The sequence below is a fragment of the Acyrthosiphon pisum genome, chromosome A2 (assembly GCF_005508785.2).
Source record: "Acyrthosiphon pisum isolate AL4f chromosome A2, pea_aphid_22Mar2018_4r6ur, whole genome shotgun sequence".
NCBI lineage: Eukaryota > Metazoa > Arthropoda > Insecta > Hemiptera > Aphididae > Acyrthosiphon > Acyrthosiphon pisum.
Genome location: NC_042495.1, coordinates 74,097,278 through 74,120,530, shown reverse-complemented (window position 1 = coordinate 74,120,530; position 23,253 = coordinate 74,097,278). Strand labels below are relative to the sequence as shown.

Here is a 23,253-nt window from a genome sequence, read left to right as displayed (position 1 = left end):
TTCAAGTAGTCTTGATGACGAATTCAAATCTGTTTTCAGAATTCTTATCGCTTGATTAGATCAATTGGTATGTTTGGCAAAAAACACGTCTAAAATACTATGTCACGCGTGTGTGAGACGAAAACAGAAAATCACGGTATCGAATCCTCTTATATATATTGATTTTCCATGGCGATTCTAAGGGTGATACGGGATTTACGGGACTTCTGGGACATACTGTATATTATACCTATCAGATTAACTTAATCTATTTTTATAAAATGATGAACCACCACATGTATAGGGAAAAACCGCGTTAGCATTACTTCCCCTCATGAATCATCGTTGTAGTACACCTACCTATACAGTATACGTATACTATAATATAATGTACCTAAATTAATTATTCATATTAAGGGTAAGTTATTATTTATTACTTATTTTTTTCTTGTGAACAAACGATGATGGGGAACAAGTTTCCTATTGCTTGCCCAGATAGTTATTACTTATTAACGTAAGCACAACTCTCCCCCCCCCCCCAAAGAAATTAAGTCATTATAGTGACAAATCTAAATGCTATTATTGTCAAAATCTTGACATCGCATAAATCGCAAGAAAATTAAAATAAGCTATAAGCACCTAATTAATATTATACCTACTTAATAAAATATAATTATAATTATTTTTAAATATATGTAGGGTATTAAGTTTTTAGAATAAAGCAGTAACCTTGAGCTTTAATCTTTATTATACAATTTGTAATTAAACTACTCGAACTGACTTTAACAGATAAAATATATTATTGTAATTACTAATATTGTCTGTATAATACAGATTTATTTACAAATAGGTACTATTATTTATCTTGTTATATTTTTAATTAAAACAAACCGGGTTTGTTATTTAAAAATGTTGTAAGAAGAGTGTATGCAGAAAAATAGTAAAACATACATAACACAAGACAGAAGGTCGTCTAGTTGTGTGTAGACGACAGACGTACCTATACTGTAGTTTTTATTGGTCGTGCTTATATTATTTTATTAGTTATATTTCTCAAAATGTTCGGTAGAGTTTTATGTTTGAGTTCTTTATTAATATTATTTCCTCAAATAATTAAAACCACTACAGTTTACAAATGTGGTACAAGTAAGTTTTTTGTAAATGATAAATAGGAGTTGTACAAATTATTTGATAACTAATACGGTCTTACGGATGTAGTTTCGAAATTTCTATGGAATGTAATTGAATTAGGTACCTATATTGAATAACGCGTCTACCAATAGAACCTCAACGCAATGTTACTGTAGCCTTTCACAACATTATTTCTATGTATCTACTTAATTTCTTCAAATTTTTTAACTAACCGTTAACTTTTTTTTTAAATTGTAGGTTTTTTCAGTATTAGGTAGGTACATAACATACCTCCATCTGTTAGGTATAATTTACAATAATAAACGTGGATGGATCAGAAATTTAGTTTTGACTATATTTTAACCTATTTACAGAGATCGAATAATTGAGATTTGAGGGCAGATGTAACACGACTAGGAAATTGTAGGTAATAAAAAGGTTGGATGTCATACAGACCGATAATATTATTTTAAAATAATAAATACCTAACGCATTTTAATTCAATTTACCTAAATATATCCTCCGTCATAACCAAATAAAAAAAAAATACAAACTGAACCACGAAATGCACCATTTAAATTTTAAAACTCCAAAACTAAAAAAGAGAATTATTGAAAATCGGCAATCACGCTTCAAAAGTTTAAAAGTTAAGAAATATCAGTAATTTAATACGTGTCAAATACACTTTCTACTTAAAAAAAAGTATTTTACACATTTAGATTGAAATAACTGTAATAATTTTTTCCCGTTAAAACAATTTACTACACTTTTTAATAATATGATGATGAAAATAAAACAAAAAATGTTCAGAGGATAACAAGAATGGCCTCCTCGTGGTGTCTTCTGGATAATGTTTAATGGTTCTCAAAAATATTATAGATAGTTATTAGGTAGTTTTAATTGGATATTATATCAGAAGATCAGGGCATGTTTTTTTTATGAGTTAGGTACCTACATATTAGTAATGGGAATCCATATTTCTCTCCCCGTTTACGATTCCAAAAAAAAAAAGGTAGCTACATATCAATTATCAATCATTATACATTTTTACTTCAAAAATGTCGGGGTCGAGTTTACAATCGCCCATAATTGACGTTGGGAGTCGGGAGATGGTTTTTTTGCGCACCCTTACAAATTATTTCTTTAGAAAGTGGGGTATGTGTATTTCGCAGTTTTTTTTTTAAAAAATATGTTCGGCAATATCATGTATTTATGTACATGAATTATCAATTCAGATAAATCTAATAATTTGTCAATTTCTTCCGTGATGAAAAATGAAAAAGCTATCCAAGCTAACCAAAGAGTAGAAGGTATTTACTTAGGTACTTGTTTGTTATCGCCCTGCCACTGAACCATAGTTGTACACAACTTAGGAATTCGGAAAAATCATAACTTTGATGAAATGCTAGTTATTTGTATTTATAAACTATAGACTAAATGCTAAAGAACTATTTTTAATTTGTTAAAATTTTTTAAACAATTTATTTTTACTTAACTAATATTTACGAATATCCGCATGACAATTAAAAATATATTTATTCTTTATTCTTCATTTACTTTGGGGCATTTTTTTCTAGGTTTAAAATTTGTCACCCCGCCACCAGGGAAACATAAAGTTAAGTCAGTAGTCTTTACACTTTAATCGTTATCGATATTTCTCTGAAACTCAATATCTTAAGTGAAGGTTAGTCTAGTATCTGATCTATTTAATGGAAAACTGGTAGGTAAGTACTTCAAATCGTTGTTGAGAATTAAATTTAATGAGTTATGTATGCACCACAATAATACCGGCATTCAATTTTCTTGATTTATTTATCAATCTGACTATTTTCAAATTATAACAAAATATTAATAAAATATTCTATCTAATAGTATTTTTTGGATTTATTCTTATTAACTCGGTACAGTCGATTTAAAAAGGCACATGTCTAATTTATATTTAAAATACATTATGTAGGTATTACAACTAACTTATAAGTATATATTATTACATCATGTTAGTAGTCTGCATACTAATGTATTTCAGGCACGTCTGTTCGATAGTTCAAGATATTTTAAAATAGTAGCTTTTTAAACTACGATTCCTTAAATAAAAACTCTTGGAATAGGTATATAAATCTATCTTCTAATAATTAGGTATATATTATTATAGTTATCTATTTTTTTCTTCAGGAAATCAAGAAATTTTAAATAACGTAACAGTAACAATTGAAAATTGTACTACTACATCAAGATGCTCATTAAAGCGAAATAGTACTATGCATATACAAATTAAATTTAAATCAGGTATGTATGAATAAATAATAATATTTATTATTAATAATTTATAATTTAAACAATTTGATAACTAATACAAAAATAATTTAGTAGTTTTCGAAATAAAACATATACTTTCACTTTCTGTGGTCCAATAGGTTTATATTTATTCCAATAGGTGTATAGCTTTGTATTGGTATAATATGAATTAAATTTAATTAAAATAATATATAAATGTGATCTACAAATGTCAGATAATGGTATTAACCAGAGCTTGAGTGGTTTAAGAATATCAGTGGTGAAATACTACACCAGAGTATCAGACCATAGGGCCTATTAAAGACCCCCGGTAAGAGAATGATGAAAACTATTAATGTATTAAAAATGAATTTGTTCATCTCACCAAACGTTGACTCATTTAAAATGTATTGTTATTATCTAATTGATGTAATTTTCCCTGGCCCATTTAAAACATAAATAAATAAGTTCATGATTACCATAATAGTACTCTGTCAATTTATTATATATAATATATTGAATCATCATCTATTTGTATATTTTGGTATAATCTTGGCCATATTAGGTTTTAACTAATTGATGCTTAATGTAGGTACTTGTTATGGAATTGAAAATGTATTTTTAGTATAATAGTTATAACTAGGGCCTGGATTTCAATGCAAAGCCTATATTTTTTTGGGTGATCTTAGATAATGCTTTCCAAGTACATAATTTGCTTACATTTTTTGCTTCATGAAACGGATACTTCGTCAGTCAAACTTTTATTTTGCATTTTGTTGCATATTTCTATATTTTTTCAGTTTTTAAGCATTATTTAGCATTTTTTGATGATTTTGTTAGTTTTAAATTTCAATGCATATTTGTATATCGTACGACTTCAGTAGAGGATTTGATTCGTTCTTCTAAGGGGAGGGGGGGATATCCTTTTGTTCGTAAAATTCTACTTTTAAATATTTACAAACTTAGGCCTAGATAGAAGAAAAAACACGTATCCAATAGTAACAATAGTAGGCTGTGATTATAATATATAAACACTGAACTTTTAATCAAATTTTCATCTAATTTCGGGTTTTTTTTTTTAAAATAAATATTAAGTAAATTATTTTGAACGTATTGTTCATTTTAAATTAGGTTGGGGTACCTTAATGAGACATTGCATTGATTTTATATGTAAATTTTTAAGGGCATTATTGCAGTGAAATAATTTTTTATAGACATTTTTAGCTATTTTTTAGAGTATTTATAGACGGAGCATTAAAATCCGGGCCCTAGTTATAAGTGTAGAGGCTCATATTTCCAGAATATGTCAACTGAACTATAAAATATTCTCATTACTAAGTACACATAGAAATGCTTAAAAGTATTTCATTACAATATACCTATATATATTTTTGTTTTTTAGAATTTGATGTAAAGGATTTAATCACAGAAGTGTACGGTATAGCATTAAATATACCAATACCCTTACTAGGAGTAGATAATAAAAGTGTATGCAATAATCTCTTTGAAGAAAATGGTACAAAAAAAAAATGTCCTGTACTAAAAGGTAGTACATATGTTTACAAAGACGAGATATACATAATCGAAGCTTATCCTAAGGTAAACTATACATTTAGAAGTATACATAACAATTTTCACAATTTAATTGTTATTTTATATTTAGTTTAAGGTAGATATACATTGGAGTTTAAAGGATCCAATTTCAAGAAGTATTGTCACTTGTTTTGAAGCACCAGCAAAAATTATTGATTAATGTTTAATTGTATTTTTTTTTATTTTAATTAAAAATAAATAAACAAATATAGTTTGATCTTCTATTGAACACTTGCATGTATACAATAATGTAATATATAAATAATACTAATTATAAATATTTAAAAAAAACACACTTAAATAATTTTAGAAAAAAATATTGCAATTGTTATAAATACTGTATGTTGTAACAAATAACATTTAAAATATTATTAAATAACAGCAATAATTTTACATTTAAAAAGCTCTTATGTTTAATGTTATATATTTTACTTTTATTAAACAAGAGAAAAAAAATATAAAAACTTGTGTTTTAAAATAAAAATTACAAAGTTGTAAATTCCCTCATATAAGTTATTTATAGTCATAACTTTTAATGTGTTTAATAAACTATATTTTTAAATACATTGCATTATAATATTTAGTTTGTATTATGTTTCTTATTTTTTCACATGGTAAAATATTCGGTTTTATGGTTTATCCTATAATAATATTCAGGGCTACTATACTACTAATTCTTAATAATAATTACATTATTAATTTTTATTGAGTACTATTTAAAATAAATAATATAGGCATAATAATATAGATATAATTATATATTAATACTATCGATTAAAAATAAATACTATTACTATTTATAATATTAGATAGTCATAAATATAAATCAATTATTTAAAAAATATCATAATAAGACTTTAGGATCTAAAAGAAAGATGAATAATTAATAATAAAACATTTGAAAAATACTTTTAGTATTTGAGATTCAGTTTGAAGAGATTTTTAACGAGTAATACATTTATAATGCACTATAAGATTATTTTTCCAACAATCAAAGGTAAGTTTATATATAAGTATATTAAAATGTAATATAAACTTAAGATTAAAATAGTTCATCATTAAAACTGGTTATAGTATTCAAAAATGTTTAAATTTTAATTGTGTATATAAAAACAATAAATGATAAGTTCAATAACAAAAAAATAATTTATTATTATTGTTGTGTTTTGATGTTTAATTAAATATAACAATTTTGTTACTAATAATACTTTAAATATTTACTATAATAGTTACTCCAAATAATCAATTGTATTTATGTGATAGATAAAATAAATATTATGTACAGTATACAGTACTACAGTGGTGTTTATTCAACTAAGTTAGCTATGTTATATAATATTGAGTGCGTTATGGCCTGCCATGTACAATAGAAACAATAAGAAAAAAAGGTAAATCAATGTCATTCAAATTTTAACAACCCTGTATATATTCATAAGAGAAACCGCTAGAGATTATAGACTTATGTGTTGGTTTTTAATATTAAAAAAATCGTTATTAATAATAAATTTGAAAAATTCAAAATTTTGAAAGAATATTACTAGCTATAGTGCATGTTATACTTGAGAATTTAAATTTAAATGAAATCAATAAATTTATAAATTTAAGACAATGTTTACATTTTAAAGAATATATTTCTAATAAGTGATCATGAAATTAAATTAACTACCTTTTAATATTGATTAACTTCAATCATCGCAATTAACTTAATAATATGTTTCTTTTTCTAACCATCCACCCGGATTTCGTCTTATGTAAAATTTTCTTACTTCGTCATAAATAAATAAAGCTAGCATGAATGGTATTGGAGGAATCCACCAAGTCCATCTAAAAAAGTATTAGTATACATTTATAACATAAAATATTGAAGACAAATAATAAATGTCTTACTTCAATGGATACATGCGTAAAGCTTCATCCATTCCAGGTAAATAACACAAGAACAATGCTAATACAGTCTCAAATATTAAACTGAAGTTCAGAGCCATATTTCTAGAAATATACCAGTACATTAGTTAGTTTTCAAAATATAATTTGCAATAACTATTTACAAACCTCATTCCTTGATGTGCGATTGAGTTTCTCCTCGTCTTACATATAATAAGATTTGCCCATTGTACTACTACAATTGCTATGAAAAATCCTGTATGGCACGTATACTCTAAAGACTTGCGGTCTTGATAGGTCTAGAGATAAAAATTATTTAATGATTTTTAACATGTCGAGACATAAATTTCAGTATAACTTACCCATTCTTGATTATAAGAATCTGGCAAATCATTAACTGCTCTAGAGTCCCATTCACGGCGTATTCCAATTAATTTATATGGCATAAATCCATTTTCAGCCATAATTACAAAATAAGTGAAAAAACCAGCAAATGCCTCGATAACACCCAATTGACAAAATGCCACAGATATTAATCTTAAAAAAAAAATAACATAAAAAATTAGTGATTAAAATATACAATAAGTTAAAATATATAATTTACTAAAATTAATTTGCTATTATTATATGCTTAAAACTACTTGCCAAGCAATTCACTAATGAAGAGATTCAAAGGAAACAAATAGTATATAGAGTTTACCTGACATTAAATAGAGGGTTTTTAATAGTTGGTTTCTTTTTCATCAGGTTTGATTCGCCCGGTTCAAATGCCAGTGATATACCAGGCATCTAGCAGACCCAAAATAACAAACAAATCATCCACAAACATTTTTTTTTTTTATTATTATTTATTTTGTTACATTGAAAGCTTGAAAATTAAATATATATGTCAAGAATACAGATTAGCAAGGTCAAGATTAAAAAGAAAAAAATTTATACAGAAATACGTGTGTTAATTATTAATCCGAATATCAAAGCATATAACTAAGACAAAAAGCAAAAGCAATAAAACAATAAACACTGCATAATATAGTCACCTGTTATTCACAAGTTTATCTCTAATTAGATTTCTAGGAGGGCGCTTCATTATATCTGATTCTGGATGCTCATAACCCAATGAAATGGCTGGAACCTAAATACAATACACAAGCCCATTCTAATGGAGTTCAAAAACTACTTCTATTTCTATATTTTCTATAGATATTCACTAAATACACTGATAAATATTTATTTTAAGCTCTAGCTAATAGTGTGTCAAGCGTTTTGGCTAAATTTAAAAAATATGATTATTTATTAATTTATTATCTACTGAAATCTTGTTTCTAATAATACAATATATCAATTAATATTAGTGGTAGATATAAGTCACTCAGAAAAGTCCAACTGAACTCAATCAATACAGGCTTATTTTTTGTCATTATCACTTCTTATGTTTAGATACATTATAATATTTTTAATCAAAAATATATGAGTCCCCAAAGTTATTCTTTCCTTTAAATAAAGCCCAACTAACATGGCTAGTAAATTTAACTGGTACCATGTCAAATGTTTAAAAGTTGAGTTTCAATTGACTCATAGCACATTACCAAAAATATTTTTCAAAAGTAGCACAATTTCTGTGGTAGTAATTAATATAATGATTTATGACATAGTTATATCATTTCAATAAAATTATTTAGTTAAAAACAATACAATTTATCGTGTTGGAGTAATTATTTTTTTTTTAGAATATAAATTTCAGAAATTTGGTTTTTTACATATCATGTCTACTTTTTTCTTGTTTTATTAAATACGTAAGATATTATTGATCTTTATCAAAATCCTCAAAATAGGTGTAGACCCCATTACCCCAACATTATCTTGATAAATTATTAATGTGTCAGCATTAGTCTAGTCTTTTTTTAATCATTTTTAATAATTGTTAAAATCTAGTATTCCCAACTAGGAATTTCCAAATTTATTAAAACACAAGATTATTGTTGATTTTTAATTTATATTGTTAATTGCAAATTTATAAATAATTTATAATTTATTTCATACATGAATGGATAGATAGTGAAAATTAACGTATTTAAGTCATATTAATTATTAAAATAAAGATAACATAGAGTACTTTAAATAGAATTCTATTACTATATAATTAATTGTTCATCGGTTACTAAACATAATACATTGAATACTACCTACATAATTATGTATAGGTAATAGTATTACCTATACTCAAAAAGTATTATTAAAATCAAATAAAATAACATATTATTATTATACTCAATGTAGGTAATTGATATGTCTTTTATGTATAAGTTAAACCCATGGTAATATTAAATTTTTTTAATAACACACATAATATCTACATTGACTTTACAAGAATTTTTATGATACACGACTTCCAAACACAAGATCCAGATTTAATTATAACCATGCCATTTTTTTAGAATCTTAGATCCACCACTGATTAATACTGTTAAATATGTTGAATTCTCTATACTTGCACACTACTATGAACACATAATCATATATCACATCATAAATTACAATTATAACTAATAATTATAAGACAATTGATGTCACAATAAAAAAAACAAAGTTAATTAATCTAAGTTAAATGTATTAATATTTTTAGCTAATTATTATTGAATATTTCTTTAATGAAAATATTATGTTTATCTGTTAACCTAACGGGGATAGTAGATTAAAAAGGAAATTATAAAACTGATTAGATATAAATTATGTCAGTTTCTAGAATAATAAAAATGTCAATGGTTTACCTCATATGTTTAGCCTAATTATAATCAAAACTGTGGTGAACAAACGTCAAACCAAATAATTATCAACATTCTGCCAAAGAAAATAACTGTCAACGTAACAATATTAAAACAATATATATTTATGCTTACCATATCTGTACCAAGATCAATGCATAATATAGCAATAGCACCAATAGGCAATGGTATGCTTAGCATGATAAAAGCAATGAACGGCAGTAATTGAGGGACATTAGATGAAAGAGTATAAGTAATAGATTTTTTTAAATTATCAAACACTAAACGTCCTTCTTCTATGCCAGTAACAATACTAGCAAAATTATCATCTAAAAGAATCATGTCAGCTGCTTCTTTTGAAACGTCTGATCCAGAAATTCCCATTGCAACACCTGAATAACATACATATACATAATGAATTAAAAATGTTTTATAGTAATAATAGGTATCTCATTATTTTATAATTCATGCAATAACCAATATCTGCTTTTTTAAGTGCAGGTGAATCATTAACACCATCTCCAGTTACAGCAACAACTCCTCCAATTCTTTGACAACCTTCAACTATAATTAATTTTTGTTGAGGCGAAGTTCTTGCAAATACTATTTCTTTATGGTATCTAAAATATTATAAAGTGCTTAAATTAAATAAATTGCCACAACTTTAATAATATTAAAACTGTTGTTTACCTTAATATTTCATCCAAAACCTCTGGAGGTAAATCCAATAATTCAGAACCATGTACGACAGCTGCGTTAGCATCTCTTGGATTTACTTCAGATATAGGAATATTTAATCTCTGAGAGATGTCTTCAACTGTTTCATTTCCTTCAGATATAATTCCAACAGATTTTGCGATTGCCTTAGCAGTAATAGGATGATCTCCAGTAACCATAATAACTTTTATACCAGCTGAACGACATTTAGCCACAGCATCTGGAACCGCTGCTCTTGGTGGATCTATCATAGACATCAACCCAACAAATCGCATACCACTTAATGGGAAATTAGGTTCATCGACATCAAACAGGAAATTTTTAGGAAAACGGTCTGGTGATAATAACATATCACAAAAACCTAGGACGCGCTCGCCAAGACCACCTAATTCTAAGTATGCGTTATTAAATGCTTCTCGCATTTCTTCATCGAGAACTTTTTCTTTTCCCCCAATAAATATGGTAGAGCAACGATCAAGGACACGTTCCGGAGCTCCTTTCATAACTAATAAATATCGAGAATATCGAGAATCTGAAGGATCTTCAGTCTCATGAATTGAAACCTAATAATATAAAATGGTCATATTAATAATTTACTATAAGAGTACATTTAAAGTGTAATTTAAAATGAATAATTATTATCAATTACCTGATATTTATTTGTTGAATTAAAAGGTATCTCGCAAACCTTACGGTTACGCCTTCTGATAGACATTACATCACCAAGAGCAAGTGTCATACACTTCAACAAAGCAGATTCTGAAGCATCCCCATTTACTTCCCTAAAAAAACATTTGAATAAGTTATTTTATTATTTAATTGTTTAATGTAATATCAACAAACTTTTTTAGAGTAGGTACACCATCCTGTCCTGCTTTAAATTCAGCTCGATTACAAAGTGTGGCAATTCTAGCCAAAGCTCTAAACCCAGGACTGGATCTATCATATTGCACACCAGACTGATCCTCAGTAGTGTCTGCTTCAATAATTTGATTATCAAACCACATGTGAGCAACAGTCATACGATTTTGAGTTAATGTTCCAGTCTTATCAGAACAAATTGTTGAAGTTGAGCCTAGTGTCTCAACTGCTTCCAAATTCTTTACAAGACAGTTTTTAGATGCCATTCGCTTGGCAGTTAATGTTAAACAAACAGTTACAGTGGCTAACAAACCTTCTGGAACAGCTGCAACTAAAAAACCTAAGACACAAAATAATATTGGTTTATAATTTAATTGTATAAATATATAATAACATTAATGAACTAATGACCAACCTATCATAAAAATAATGGCATCCAACCAATAGCAACCCATCATCAATGCAATAATGAATAGTAATATTCCAATAATTATAGCCGTAATATTAACGAAATTCACAAAACGAATTATTTCCCTTGCAATTGGTGTTGGTCGACTATCTAAACTTGAAGCTAATCCAGCAATTCTTCCCATAACAGTATTATCTCCACATGCAATAACCACACCCTTAGCAGTTCCTAATTAAAACAATTCAATTTATATTTCAGTTTAATAATAATAATTATTAATGTCATTCAAATATTTAATATAACCTTCAACAGCATGAGTGGAAGAAAATGCAAAATTTTTAGTTTCCAAAGGATCGTCATGAGTAAATTCCGGAGTGCGACTTTGTGGTTCAGATTCACCAGTCAGTGATGAATTATCAACTTTAAATGAATGACTCTCAATAATTCTTAAGTCAGCTGGAATACGATCTCCAAACTTAAGCTCAACAATGTCACCAAGAGTGAGATCTTCAGCTCGTAATGTCAATGATTCACCTTGACGTATAACTACGGCAAACTATTTAAATAACTTAGTATTAAAATATAATAATTTAACAGTAATATAAATATTCCAACACCTCAAAGATAATATTTGATTAGAATATATTAAATAAGATATAACTCAAAATATATTAATTTTCAGTAAATTGAATTTAAGTTTTCATTAAAAAAAAAATAATATATATATATATATATATAAATTTAAGTAAAGTAAATGTTTAATAATGAATACATATTTAAATATAAATAGTAAGAGAAAAAATGACAATTTAGAAAATATTTAAATTGAATGCTGACTTATTTTTCCAAATTAATAATAATATTTATTATACTATTTTAAACTATAGTACCCACATGTTTTTCAAAAACAAAATATTTTGAGTTGAATCCCTTTTTAATATTAAAAGCAGTAAAGCAGCATAACACATAATCAACTACAAAAAGTAATAATATTCAAAAAGAAAAAAAGATAAGATTTTTAAAACACCATAAATAACACAATAAAGATAAGCTATTATGTATAGAACAAACTATAAAATAGCAAATTACCAAATTAAACAGCACTTTGACAAATATTAATTTAAAGTTGAGTTAATTGGACATATATTATAATGTGTTATGATAACTGGAAAAATTATTTTAATATAATATGACTAATTATAAGTGTTAACTACAAAAAAGTTTAAATAAATTAAGTTTTTTAAAATTGTATTTTATAAACTTGCATTCAAAGTAAATATAATTTTATTTTGGAAACTTATATTTATTTAAAGTTCCGAAAAAAAAAAATGTAAAATACATTAACTATTAATGTGTAATACATTATAATAATATTGTAATAACTTATATAGAAAATATTTATAACCAAATATATGATATTGTGTATAGACAACTTTATCCCAATATTTGTTGTTTCCATCTTACAAATGCATAAAATTCAAAATTTGAGGATAGCAGAACCCATTAATATTAGTTAGATTTATTATTAGAGATGATATTTATTTATAAACTATACAATTGAAAGTGAATCGTGAACTTTTTTAAACTATATTATTTTACTTGAATTGAAATGACAAAGTGGAGGGAGGGGGAAACTACATAGGTATAATATAGTCTATAGAATTTTATTTTTATTTTAAGAATCGGAATAAATGAACATAATATTAAATGAACATTTTTAAATACATCAAATATTATAATTCAAAATACATCTCATGTAAAAATATTAGAAAAAGCAACAAGAAATATAAATATATTACGTTTTGCATGTGTATGATAAAGACAACAAATCTCGGTATTAAGTATGGTATCATAGTAAAGCAACTTAAATTAAGACAGACCTGAGAAGTTGTTTCATAGAATGATCGGATGATTTCACCTTGATTATACTGCCGACAGTAAGATAAAAAGCCAGTGACTATAATAACAGCTATTAAACTTGAACCTAAGTAAATCTGCGATAAAATAAAAGTTATAAGCAAGCATAAGTAACTACTTCTCACCTGAACACAAACCCACAATCATGCTGCTACAAAAAATAGTACATTATAATAAAAAAGCTAAACCACACCAAAACAATAATTTCAGCTAATTCTCTGCCTTACCTGAGGAACTAAATTCCTAAATGAATCCACAATTGCAGAAGATTTAGCTTGTTGATAATAGGAGAAGATTCCTGTGATGATGACAACAGCAACTAATACTACTCCCAAGTAAAACTGGATGGTAGAATATAGGGTTTAAACATATTAGTTTAAATAACAATGAATAAATACTTAAAACCACCATTAATTAGTTTAGGAATTTTCATGGTTGCAGGTATTTATAAACAGGTTTGTAAAAAGTAAAATCTCAATTAAAAATATTTTAAAACTTACATAATCGTCATTTGGATCTTCTGTAGTACTAGTTTCTGCAGTATGGGCTAGAAAACACAGAAGTGCTCCACACCATAATAATACTGAAAATCCACCAAAAATCTGTTTTGTAAATTTTATCCATTCAGGTGTCGTAATTGGCGGTGTCAGAGTATTAGGTCCATCTCTTTCTAAATTTTCTCGAGCTTTAGCATGAGTTAACCCCTAGTATAAAATTGCAATTAAAAAAAAAAATAGAGAGAAGGTGATTTAAATAATTAGTTATCCTATACAAGTATTGTAATTTAAAATTGTACGTTGATCTGAGTTTGTCTATACCAGATAGTGGTTACATCACTAATAATTAATAAATGATATTGATACATATTTTTCTTTAGTAATTTATTAAAAGTACAGGCAGATAGCCTTCTAATGGCAAACAATTTATTACAATAATAATTTTTATAACATAAATATCTTAAATTAACATTAAGAATTTGAATTTAATTATTTTACTTATTGTCAGTTGTAAAAAGTATTTGAGAAATTATTCAATAGTTAAAAAATATGTATTCCAAATACTACTCACATACTTTTATATGCTTAAAAAGTTAGTATTACCCACATCTATTTAGTAAAAAAAAATAAATCTTACATTGTATAGACATATTTTCAAAATACCCAACAATTTAAGTTATTTTTTTTTTATTGAATGCCCCCAATTGCTAAACGAGTTACTATTTTATACAGAGAAATAATATTATTAATTTTCATAAACATAATAACTATTTCTAAGTTAATTATTACCACTATTATATTATACAAGTTAGGATACATTTATAAATATATAAAAAAAGTTGAAATTGTGTTAAATTTGTGTTAAGTAAATCAATACTAAAAGAGCGGGTAAGTGGATGTCGCTCTGCTGTACAGTAGGTTACAAACGGCATACTGTAATGGATGGTATTACATTTGAATTTAATGAAATAAGATAATTGTATGCGAAAAGATTCTGACCGTCAGTCTATAATTTTATGATATTATGATTAAAGTAATTAGTTTTAGTATTAGGCATTAGTATCTACTACAGTAGGTTCAACTCATTTTTGAAAATGTAATTGTGTGTAAAAAATATAATAATATATTCTAAAAGTTTCATATATCCACGAATAATATTTTTAAATTACAACAAAATAGCTAAAATTTTTATTCTGGTTTAAATATGTAATTTCGTCCAAATTTGAATTTAAAATGCCTGTAAAAAAAAATAATTAATTGAAATTTGATAATGTCCATAAGCCACTCAAAACAAGTCAAAATATTTTGAAAATTTTGCGGTGCAAAGGAAATTTAATATATACATTCGGTGAAAATGCTATACATCTATGATCATTTGAAAAAATTGATTTTGCGTAAAAATCCCTGTTTTTTCGTAATTTTTTTTTTTTTGTTTTTCCCAGCACTTTTGAAAACTACTGGGAATTTTAAATTTGCACCAACTATATTCATTTCTCATCAAACAAAATGCTGAAATTTAAAATCAAAACATATTAACTGCCCCAAAAGGTGATTAGACAAAAAAAAATAACACACATCATTGTAAAATCAATACATTTATCGCTCCGCTCAGAATCTAAAAAGACCTATCTAATAAAATGACTGAGATAATGAGTACCGATCATGTAATGTATAACTAGCTATGCTAGTATATTACTACTGTTCCCTTCCCAGAGATAAATTAATAGCTTTTAAATAGGTGTATGTCTTTTTTTGATTATAAATACATTATTTTTATGATTTATTAAATCTATTAAAGTGACAGAACAATTAAAGTATTTGTATCGAAATTTTAATTTTAGATGAACAATGTGTTAAATTTCTTTAATATCATAATTTGTTACCAACTAATAGTAGTTTAAATCATAAACATATTTTAAAAAAATGTTGAATTTGGATGCCTGTTATAGATGTACAAACGAAAACGTCAGAAAAGAAATTATGATTGGACTTTGAAAACATGTTATTTAAATGTTTGCAAAAAAAATTGTCATTTTCCTTTAGATAAACGCAAAAAATTTTTCTTTTTTTTATACATATTTTACCAATTCAAATGGAAATGGTTGTAGTAACTTGTTATTGTGTGATAAAATAAAAGTAAGTTTAGCATCGGGTTCACTTAATACTGATTACAAATACCATCCAATTTACTGGTATTGATTAAACTAATTCTAATACCAGTAGACCAAAATTAAAATTAGTTCAAAAATAATAATAGGCCATATTATACTTGACCTCAAAAGTTTTGGTAGGTTGTACACTACAACCAAAACTAAAAGTACTCATTATCAACAAAAGTATTTAAACACAAATATTAACATACTTTATAAGATTACTTATTTTCTATGGCTTTCTGAATTTTACATAGAGGATGTCAGTGCACTGTTTATATTGTCATTCTGGCCCACTCATCATACTAATTAGAAAAACACATTCATACTTAACCATTTTTTTATGTTCTTAAGTAATTTATGACATGTAGAATTATCAAAGTGTAATATCCTTTTAAATTAACAAAATTAAAGTTTTATTATTACGTCGAATATAAAGTAAAATAATAATAAAATATAAAATTAATATGCCAAATCCTCAATATTATTCTCTATAATTTTTGTAATAAGTAACTTTACTTTAAGGGCTAGTATCACCATCTCCTGTTAAATTTAACCGACTCCTAACAGGCCGAATTCGGTCGGTAATAAAGTCTGTCAGCCGGTTAAGCGTAATCGAACAGTATCATCATATAGATGATTGTAATACTGGCCCTAAGAGTAGCGAAACATAAAAAAAACAATTTTACATGAATTTGTTTTATCTGTTGCACACTTGCACATGGGCCTGAGAGCGAAAACAAATACTGCGATGATATCCTCTTAGCAGTTTTGGTTGTATATAATATTTATATTAACTGTAAATAATTAATGTATATTTACAGTTCCAGGATGTGTTCCAAATCGTTGGTACAGTTCATCTAATGGTACTTTATGATAGTCCAAATATGGATCTTGTTTCAGTTCATCTAAGTTTTCAGCATGACTATACTTGGTACTAATCGATGATGGTGCTTTTCTTCTTGTCTAAAATTACAATACAATTGTTTTAAAATATAACTAAATTTAAATAAAAATTTAAAAGAAAATTGTCTTGTATACTTTTGGCTTTCCATCTACTGTTTTATTATCATCAAATTGAGATGGAACTGTAGCAACACGATACGAGTCTGTTCTTCCATGCTAAGGGAAAAAAATTCCAATGTTAATAAACATTAAAATGTATCTTTGCTATAATTAAATTTCAAAAGCAAATATATAGAAGATATTATGTAATTGCAATAAAAAATATTTTCTTAAGAGTATTAATTTTGAAATTAATATAAACTGCCAAAAATTCAAGAACCGTCAAACATTTTTTAAAATATGACTTAGCAAAATCTATTTCAACATGTATATAAAACATAAAACACTATAATATAATTGTATCACACATTATGTATCTATTATCTATCATATATTTTACGAGGGAAAATAGCGTCTTAAGTTTATGCTGTTAGGTAGCTCAATGGGAGATCAATCCCCCGGCAAGTAAGAAATCTGGATTCGATTTCTGGTCTGGTGACCACAATTTTTGACGTTATTTACCCAGTTGATATTAACACTACCTATACACAAGCGTGGAAGTATCAAAAGGTATGTTGTAAATAAGACTTAATTCCAAATTAGATCTGGAAAAATTATACTAGTTGTGAATTATAATTTCTTATATATCCTTGATATGGGAGAGTGGCTAGAGGCAAGTTACTTATAGACCGTAGAATCATAATTAATATAATATTATTTTATACATTGCAATGATCATGTGATTATCTTATATGGTTAATATGTACATTTAATGGTAAGATTGGCCATGGTTACAAATTGTATCCTTTTGATCCCTTCTTGAACAGTTGTTGGAACGGGGTTTAAGTTAAATCGCAAATACTGATATTATTTATTTCTACTCCGTCAATAACATCTACAACAGCCTGCACACACTTATAATACTATAAAGTATAGATCATATTTAAAGAACATAATGTAATATGTAACATCAAAAGATAATTATCATATTAATAAATATTCTCAAACATATCATTAAGTCATTCCATGTTTACTTTTAAATATGAATTAAGTGCGAACAAGGGATATATTTTTATTTGAAAAGTTGCCAAACAACATATAATAGTCAGTTAAGCATCTATTTTGAATATGCAGGTGACACAAATAACATTGTGTACTGAATACACATTAATCCATTAAGTTCAATGGGTGGTGTTCCAAACGTTTAAACATATATACAGCTATAAAAAGAAAACAAACTGCAATTAAAATAATTCAACACGTATAAATTAACTCTATAACGAGTAAGTAATTTATTAAATTTATGTTTATTAAGTACGAATATATTCAACATCATTTCTTAAATATGGTTTATCGATCTATGGGCATTGTTCATGAACCTCATGATTATGAGCACGTCTTAACAGCACTTAATTTATCCACCCTGAGTGATATTAAACTTTTAAATGGTTTAGTTTCTAGTGTAATAGACTCACCTTTCACCTAGAATAGGTTTTCGCATTCTAGAAATAACCAGCTCACAAGACCCTCACTACCTTGCTCCAGTGACAAGAAACTATTTAGATGATGACCCTCTGAGGAGAGCTATGTCTTCAGTTAATAGCTAAACTAATTAAAGTATTTCCAATTTTGTTTCTTATTACTGTTATTTAATTTTCTGGAGCTTACAGTGTTAGGTATATTGTATAATTTACTTTATAGACACTTAATGTGTTAAATTTTTAAATTTTTATATATAAATATGTTATTATGTATATCCATTAATATGTACTATATTGTAAAAGCCGTATGGCGTTGAAATAAAAATAAAATAAAACATTACTAAAAAAGCAGGTAAGTGTTGTCGCTCCGCAGTACAGTAGGTTACAAGTGACCGTATGTACCGGGTCATTGTAATGTATGGAGTTAAATTTGAATTGATTGATATAATATCATTGTATACAAAAAATTATTCTGAGCAGAAACGATTTGTCAGCCTAGATAATTTATATTATATTTATATTGTTATAATATTATTAATACAGTAGCCGGTTAAGTTGATTTAATATTATTTGCAGATTATCGTACTTGTATACAATAATATTTTTTAAGAGTTTCAAGTACCCACGAATAATATTTTAAAAATACAAGAAAATAGTGGTGTAACCAGGAGTAGGGCCCCCCCCCATGGGTTAAGGGGTTGTAAACCCCCCCCCAAAAAATAAAAAAATTTCACCAAGGCCTAGTATATTTTAGCTTATGTAATAATTTTGTAATAATGTAACATTATAATTCGTATCCCCCCCCCCGAAATTTTTTTTCTAGTCTGTAGAACAAAAAGTGGCCGCTGATGCGCACACTTCCGGTGGTGATTTTCTGGGATGGTTTCGCAGAGCGTGCATTATGAAATATTAGATTTAGATATAATCACCTAATATAAATGTATTAAAGAATGATGTTGTATAAGATTTTTAGTATCCCTGATTCCCGAAGAAAAAAAAAGATTGCATACATATCACCATAAAAACAAATTTTTTTAGTGTCTAAATAAAAAAGTAATAATAATCGACAGGTGGAATTTCCTGTTAAAAAACGTAATTGTACCTAAATATTATAATTTAGTATTTATTAAAACAAAATAAAAGAATTACAAAAAGTGTAAATGAAATAATATTGCATATTTTAATATTTTTATCAGTGATTTTTTAAAAATATGATTTTAATTTTTGTTTTTTTCTAGGTTTTTTATCATTTAAATGTGCTTGTCTTAATTCACTACAAAAAAATATTTATCTGCACACACTATGTTCCTTATAAACTAAATAATTACCAATTAGATTATAATTATATACAAAATATTTTGATATCTTCTAAATTTTGAAATATTTTCTTAACATCAGACATATCTACTATAATCTACAAATCTTTTTAATTTAAGAAAATCTATGTAAAATAATAATTTTGGATATGATAAATAGGTAATTATTTGGAAAAGTTTAAATTCTCTCATTCTAGAATCTGAAATCTGATATCAAATATGTTTAAGATGATGGTTGTTGGTATAACAAGACTAGACCGTGAAATTTATTGGGTTTTGGCCACTGATTTGTTGTTTAAGAGGCTTAACTAGGATCCTTTATAAGTTAGGTTTCCGATGCATATAGCATTTGTCTTTTGCAGCAACTTTCTATGATAAAAATATAATTTTGGTTTTTGTAATTTTGTTTCTGTGTAATTAATAATAATTATTTATTACTTAATATTTTGTAATTTCAAATTTTTCAATAGTTTCATAACAAATGATTACCTTCGTCAGGCTTCGTGTAAATATAGTCTTTAAGTATACTTAAAAATTCTAAAAATCAGAATTTGAATAATTTTTCAACAAAATGTTAAGTACATTTTTTGAGGGGCTTTGTATTTTATTATAGGGCCCCTTAAAAAACTGATACATGGACCTTTGGTGTGTCAGGCCGACACGGCAAACATACAAATTACAAAAACTAAGAGTATCTACACTACATGCAGATACATCGGTACATGTATATGTTTTGTTTCTATTGAATATAGTTGACATAAGAATGTCGATGTCAATTTGGTATTAGATACAAGGAGACGAGGATTAAACTGTAGGTAACTTTTTTTAACACGTGTAAAAAATAAACAAGTTTCAAAGATCGCAATTATTTATTGAGTATACATTTTTTTTTAATTTTTAATTTAAACGACAGAATCGTCATTTACAACACTTTTAGTGATGGATAATAATGGACGGTGTGTACTGAAATATGAAACTTACTCACGAGTTTCAACAACTATGACCAATATATAATAAGGCAAGATACCACTTTTTTGGATAATGTGTTTTTACCATAATTTTAATCATATAATTAGAATAACAAATAATACAAAAAAGGGAGTGTTGCGAGTACGTACGGATAAAGTGAAATTTTTTTACAGAGGACACGAAAAAAAACCGTCACGATACACGTTTCTCTGTATAAAAAAGAATAAATGTATCAAAACAAATTTATCAAATTTAGTGTCCCTGATTGGAATCGAACCTGTCATCGGAGCGTAACTGCCACGTTATTTTTTATATATACAGAGGGTATAGAAGTTTAACTTCAAAAATTTAAATTTAAAAAATTACAACTTACAAGTAGATATACAAATAATTGTGTGTTATAACTTGTAATATAATATTTGATAAAATTTGCGATTCAATTTGTAAAAATCATAAAAACAAATTTAAATTATAATTTATAAATATTAAAAAATTTGAATTAAAATAAATAATTGTGTACCTATACAATTTTATTTGTCGTATAATCGATCAGATCATTTGGGTAGGTACTAACGTTTATATATTATATTATATAGAATTATAGAATGTTAAATACATAGACCGTAGGTGAAGGAGATGTGTATCTACTGCGCAAAACCAGTACAACTGTGATGATACCTATCTAATTTGTCATGAAGCTTACTAAAATTACAAATACCGATAATACCTCCTGAAATCGTTGAACAAACTATTAACCAATATTAGTTATATTTATTTAATTTATAATGAATCATGGAAAAATAAACCATGAAAATAAAAACTTAATTTTTATATTTTGCTATATTATGTCATATTTTATTAGACATAAGTTTTAATTTTCTAATCAAAAATGTTGATCAATAATCCAACTGCCCAGGTGTTCTATCTGTTGAATACTATCGTCAGTGGCGTATATTGGGGTGGGCCTAGTGGGCTGCAGCCCCCCCCCCCCAAAAAAAAAAAAAAAAAATTACAGTTTTTTTAAATAGAACAATAATATATTTTATTAAGTACTATTATAAGTTATAATATTTCATAGCCTGTTGAAAAATAACAAATACAAATATATTTATAGAAACTGTTAAATATATAGTAGACAGTAGCCTCTAAGTATTAGATCACTTGCTAGTTTCTATCTACTATAGCCCACCCCAAAAAATATTTTTATATACGCCACTGACTATCGTAACCTAATTAGTGCATTTTGAATAATTAAAAATAATATATATATTTTTATAATTAAAAACGAGCTTATCTATATTATACTATGTTTTGGGAGTAGTATTTCCGTGTTGGCAAAATTTTTATTGGTAATTTTTATAATTTTTACTTAATTTAACTGAACAAATTATCAATCTTTATTATTTTTTATTATTTAATATAATTTATGTCTGTATAGACAATTTTTTAAACAGTACCTATAACCTATATGAAATTATTATTATTATAACTGTAGACTGTAGTAATTTATGTTTGTATTGACAATTTTTAAAACATGCAACTTATTTTAAATTATTATTCTTATTATTGTATTGTGACAAATTATAAAATGTTCAATTTTAGATTCTGAGTGGAACGATGAATGTATTGATTTTACAATGATGTGTGTTTTTTTATTTTTTTATTTTTTTATTTTTTTTGTGTCTGTGTACACGATAAGTAGTCGAAATAATGCTACGATTTTCAACTTCAGTATCTTGTTCGATCAGAAAGTGAATATCGTTGGTGCATTGGGGAGGTCAAAATTTAAATTTCCCAGTGGTTTACAAAAGCGCCGGGAAAAACAAAAGAAAAATTAAGGAAAAACGGGAATTTTTACGCAAAATCGATTTTTCACAAAATTGAATTTGGTTTTTGGTGTAACTTTAAAAAAAATTACCGTAGATACATGAAATTTTGACTGAATGTTTATCTTAGCATCTTCTATACACCATAACATTTTCAAAATATTTTGATGTATTTTGAGCTCTTTACGGACATTTTTATTTTCCATTTTTTTTTAGTTTTTTTTCTAAAAATATCAATAAAATTTTATTTGTTGGATAAAAAAGCTTGAAAATTTAATAGAAGGCTCCTAGTATATTGTTTCAAAGGCAGATGAAAAATATTAAAAATCGTTAGTCACAGTTTTTTTTTATAAGCATTTAAAGTTCAAAAAATGACAAAATATGGAAAAATCACGAAAATTTGCAAATTATTTCGAGTTATAAATTCATAAAAATTTTTCTTTTTAAATTCTAAGATTTTAAAATGTAATACAAGATTCCTT

General features: G+C 26.2%; 2 protein-coding genes across 8 annotated transcripts in view; one reads left to right on the top strand and one right to left on the bottom strand.

Annotated features, from left to right (window-relative positions):
• Positions 1-954: 954 nt before the first annotated feature.
• On the top strand, positions 955-5,541 carry LOC100161750 (protein NPC2 homolog). Its single transcript, NM_001162654.2, is given in 4 exon segments — positions 955-1,125; positions 3,283-3,396; positions 4,787-4,983; positions 5,048-5,541. Coding segments are annotated over 4 exon segments (489 nt in total). The 5' UTR covers positions 955-1,037; the 3' UTR covers positions 5,138-5,541.
• Positions 5,542-6,352: 811 nt separating this feature from the next.
• LOC100167886 (sodium/potassium-transporting ATPase subunit alpha) overlaps positions 6,353-23,253 on the bottom strand; it is a 20,571-nt gene continuing 3,670 nt past the window's right edge. The window contains exons 2-18 of one of the 7 annotated variants that reach the window (XM_029490511.1): positions 17,216-17,296; positions 16,997-17,140; positions 14,028-14,231; positions 13,755-13,868; positions 13,491-13,604; positions 11,914-12,166; positions 11,617-11,838; positions 11,184-11,541; positions 10,990-11,122; positions 10,314-10,903; positions 10,101-10,243; positions 9,759-10,015; positions 7,562-7,650; positions 7,224-7,398; positions 7,030-7,160; positions 6,865-6,966; positions 6,353-6,801 (exon numbers count right to left, since the gene is read on the bottom strand). In XM_029490511.1, coding sequence (XP_029346371.1) covers positions 6,681-6,801; positions 6,865-6,966; positions 7,030-7,160; positions 7,224-7,398; positions 7,562-7,650; positions 9,759-10,015; positions 10,101-10,243; positions 10,314-10,903; positions 10,990-11,122; positions 11,184-11,541; positions 11,617-11,838; positions 11,914-12,166; positions 13,491-13,604; positions 13,755-13,868; positions 14,028-14,231; positions 16,997-17,140; positions 17,216-17,296 — 3,231 coding nt within the window. In that variant the 3' untranslated portion in view covers positions 6,353-6,680. Of the gene's footprint in view, positions 6,802-6,864; positions 6,967-7,029; positions 7,161-7,223; positions 7,399-7,561; positions 7,651-7,898; positions 7,994-9,514; positions 9,700-9,758; positions 10,016-10,100; positions 10,244-10,313; positions 10,904-10,989; positions 11,123-11,183; positions 11,542-11,616; positions 11,839-11,913; positions 12,167-13,490; positions 13,605-13,754; positions 13,869-14,027; positions 14,232-16,996; positions 17,141-17,215; positions 17,297-23,253 lie in introns of those variants that run through there. The other 6 variants (XM_016802836.2, XM_008182866.3, XM_003243158.4 and 3 more) reach the window with 6 other exon arrangements.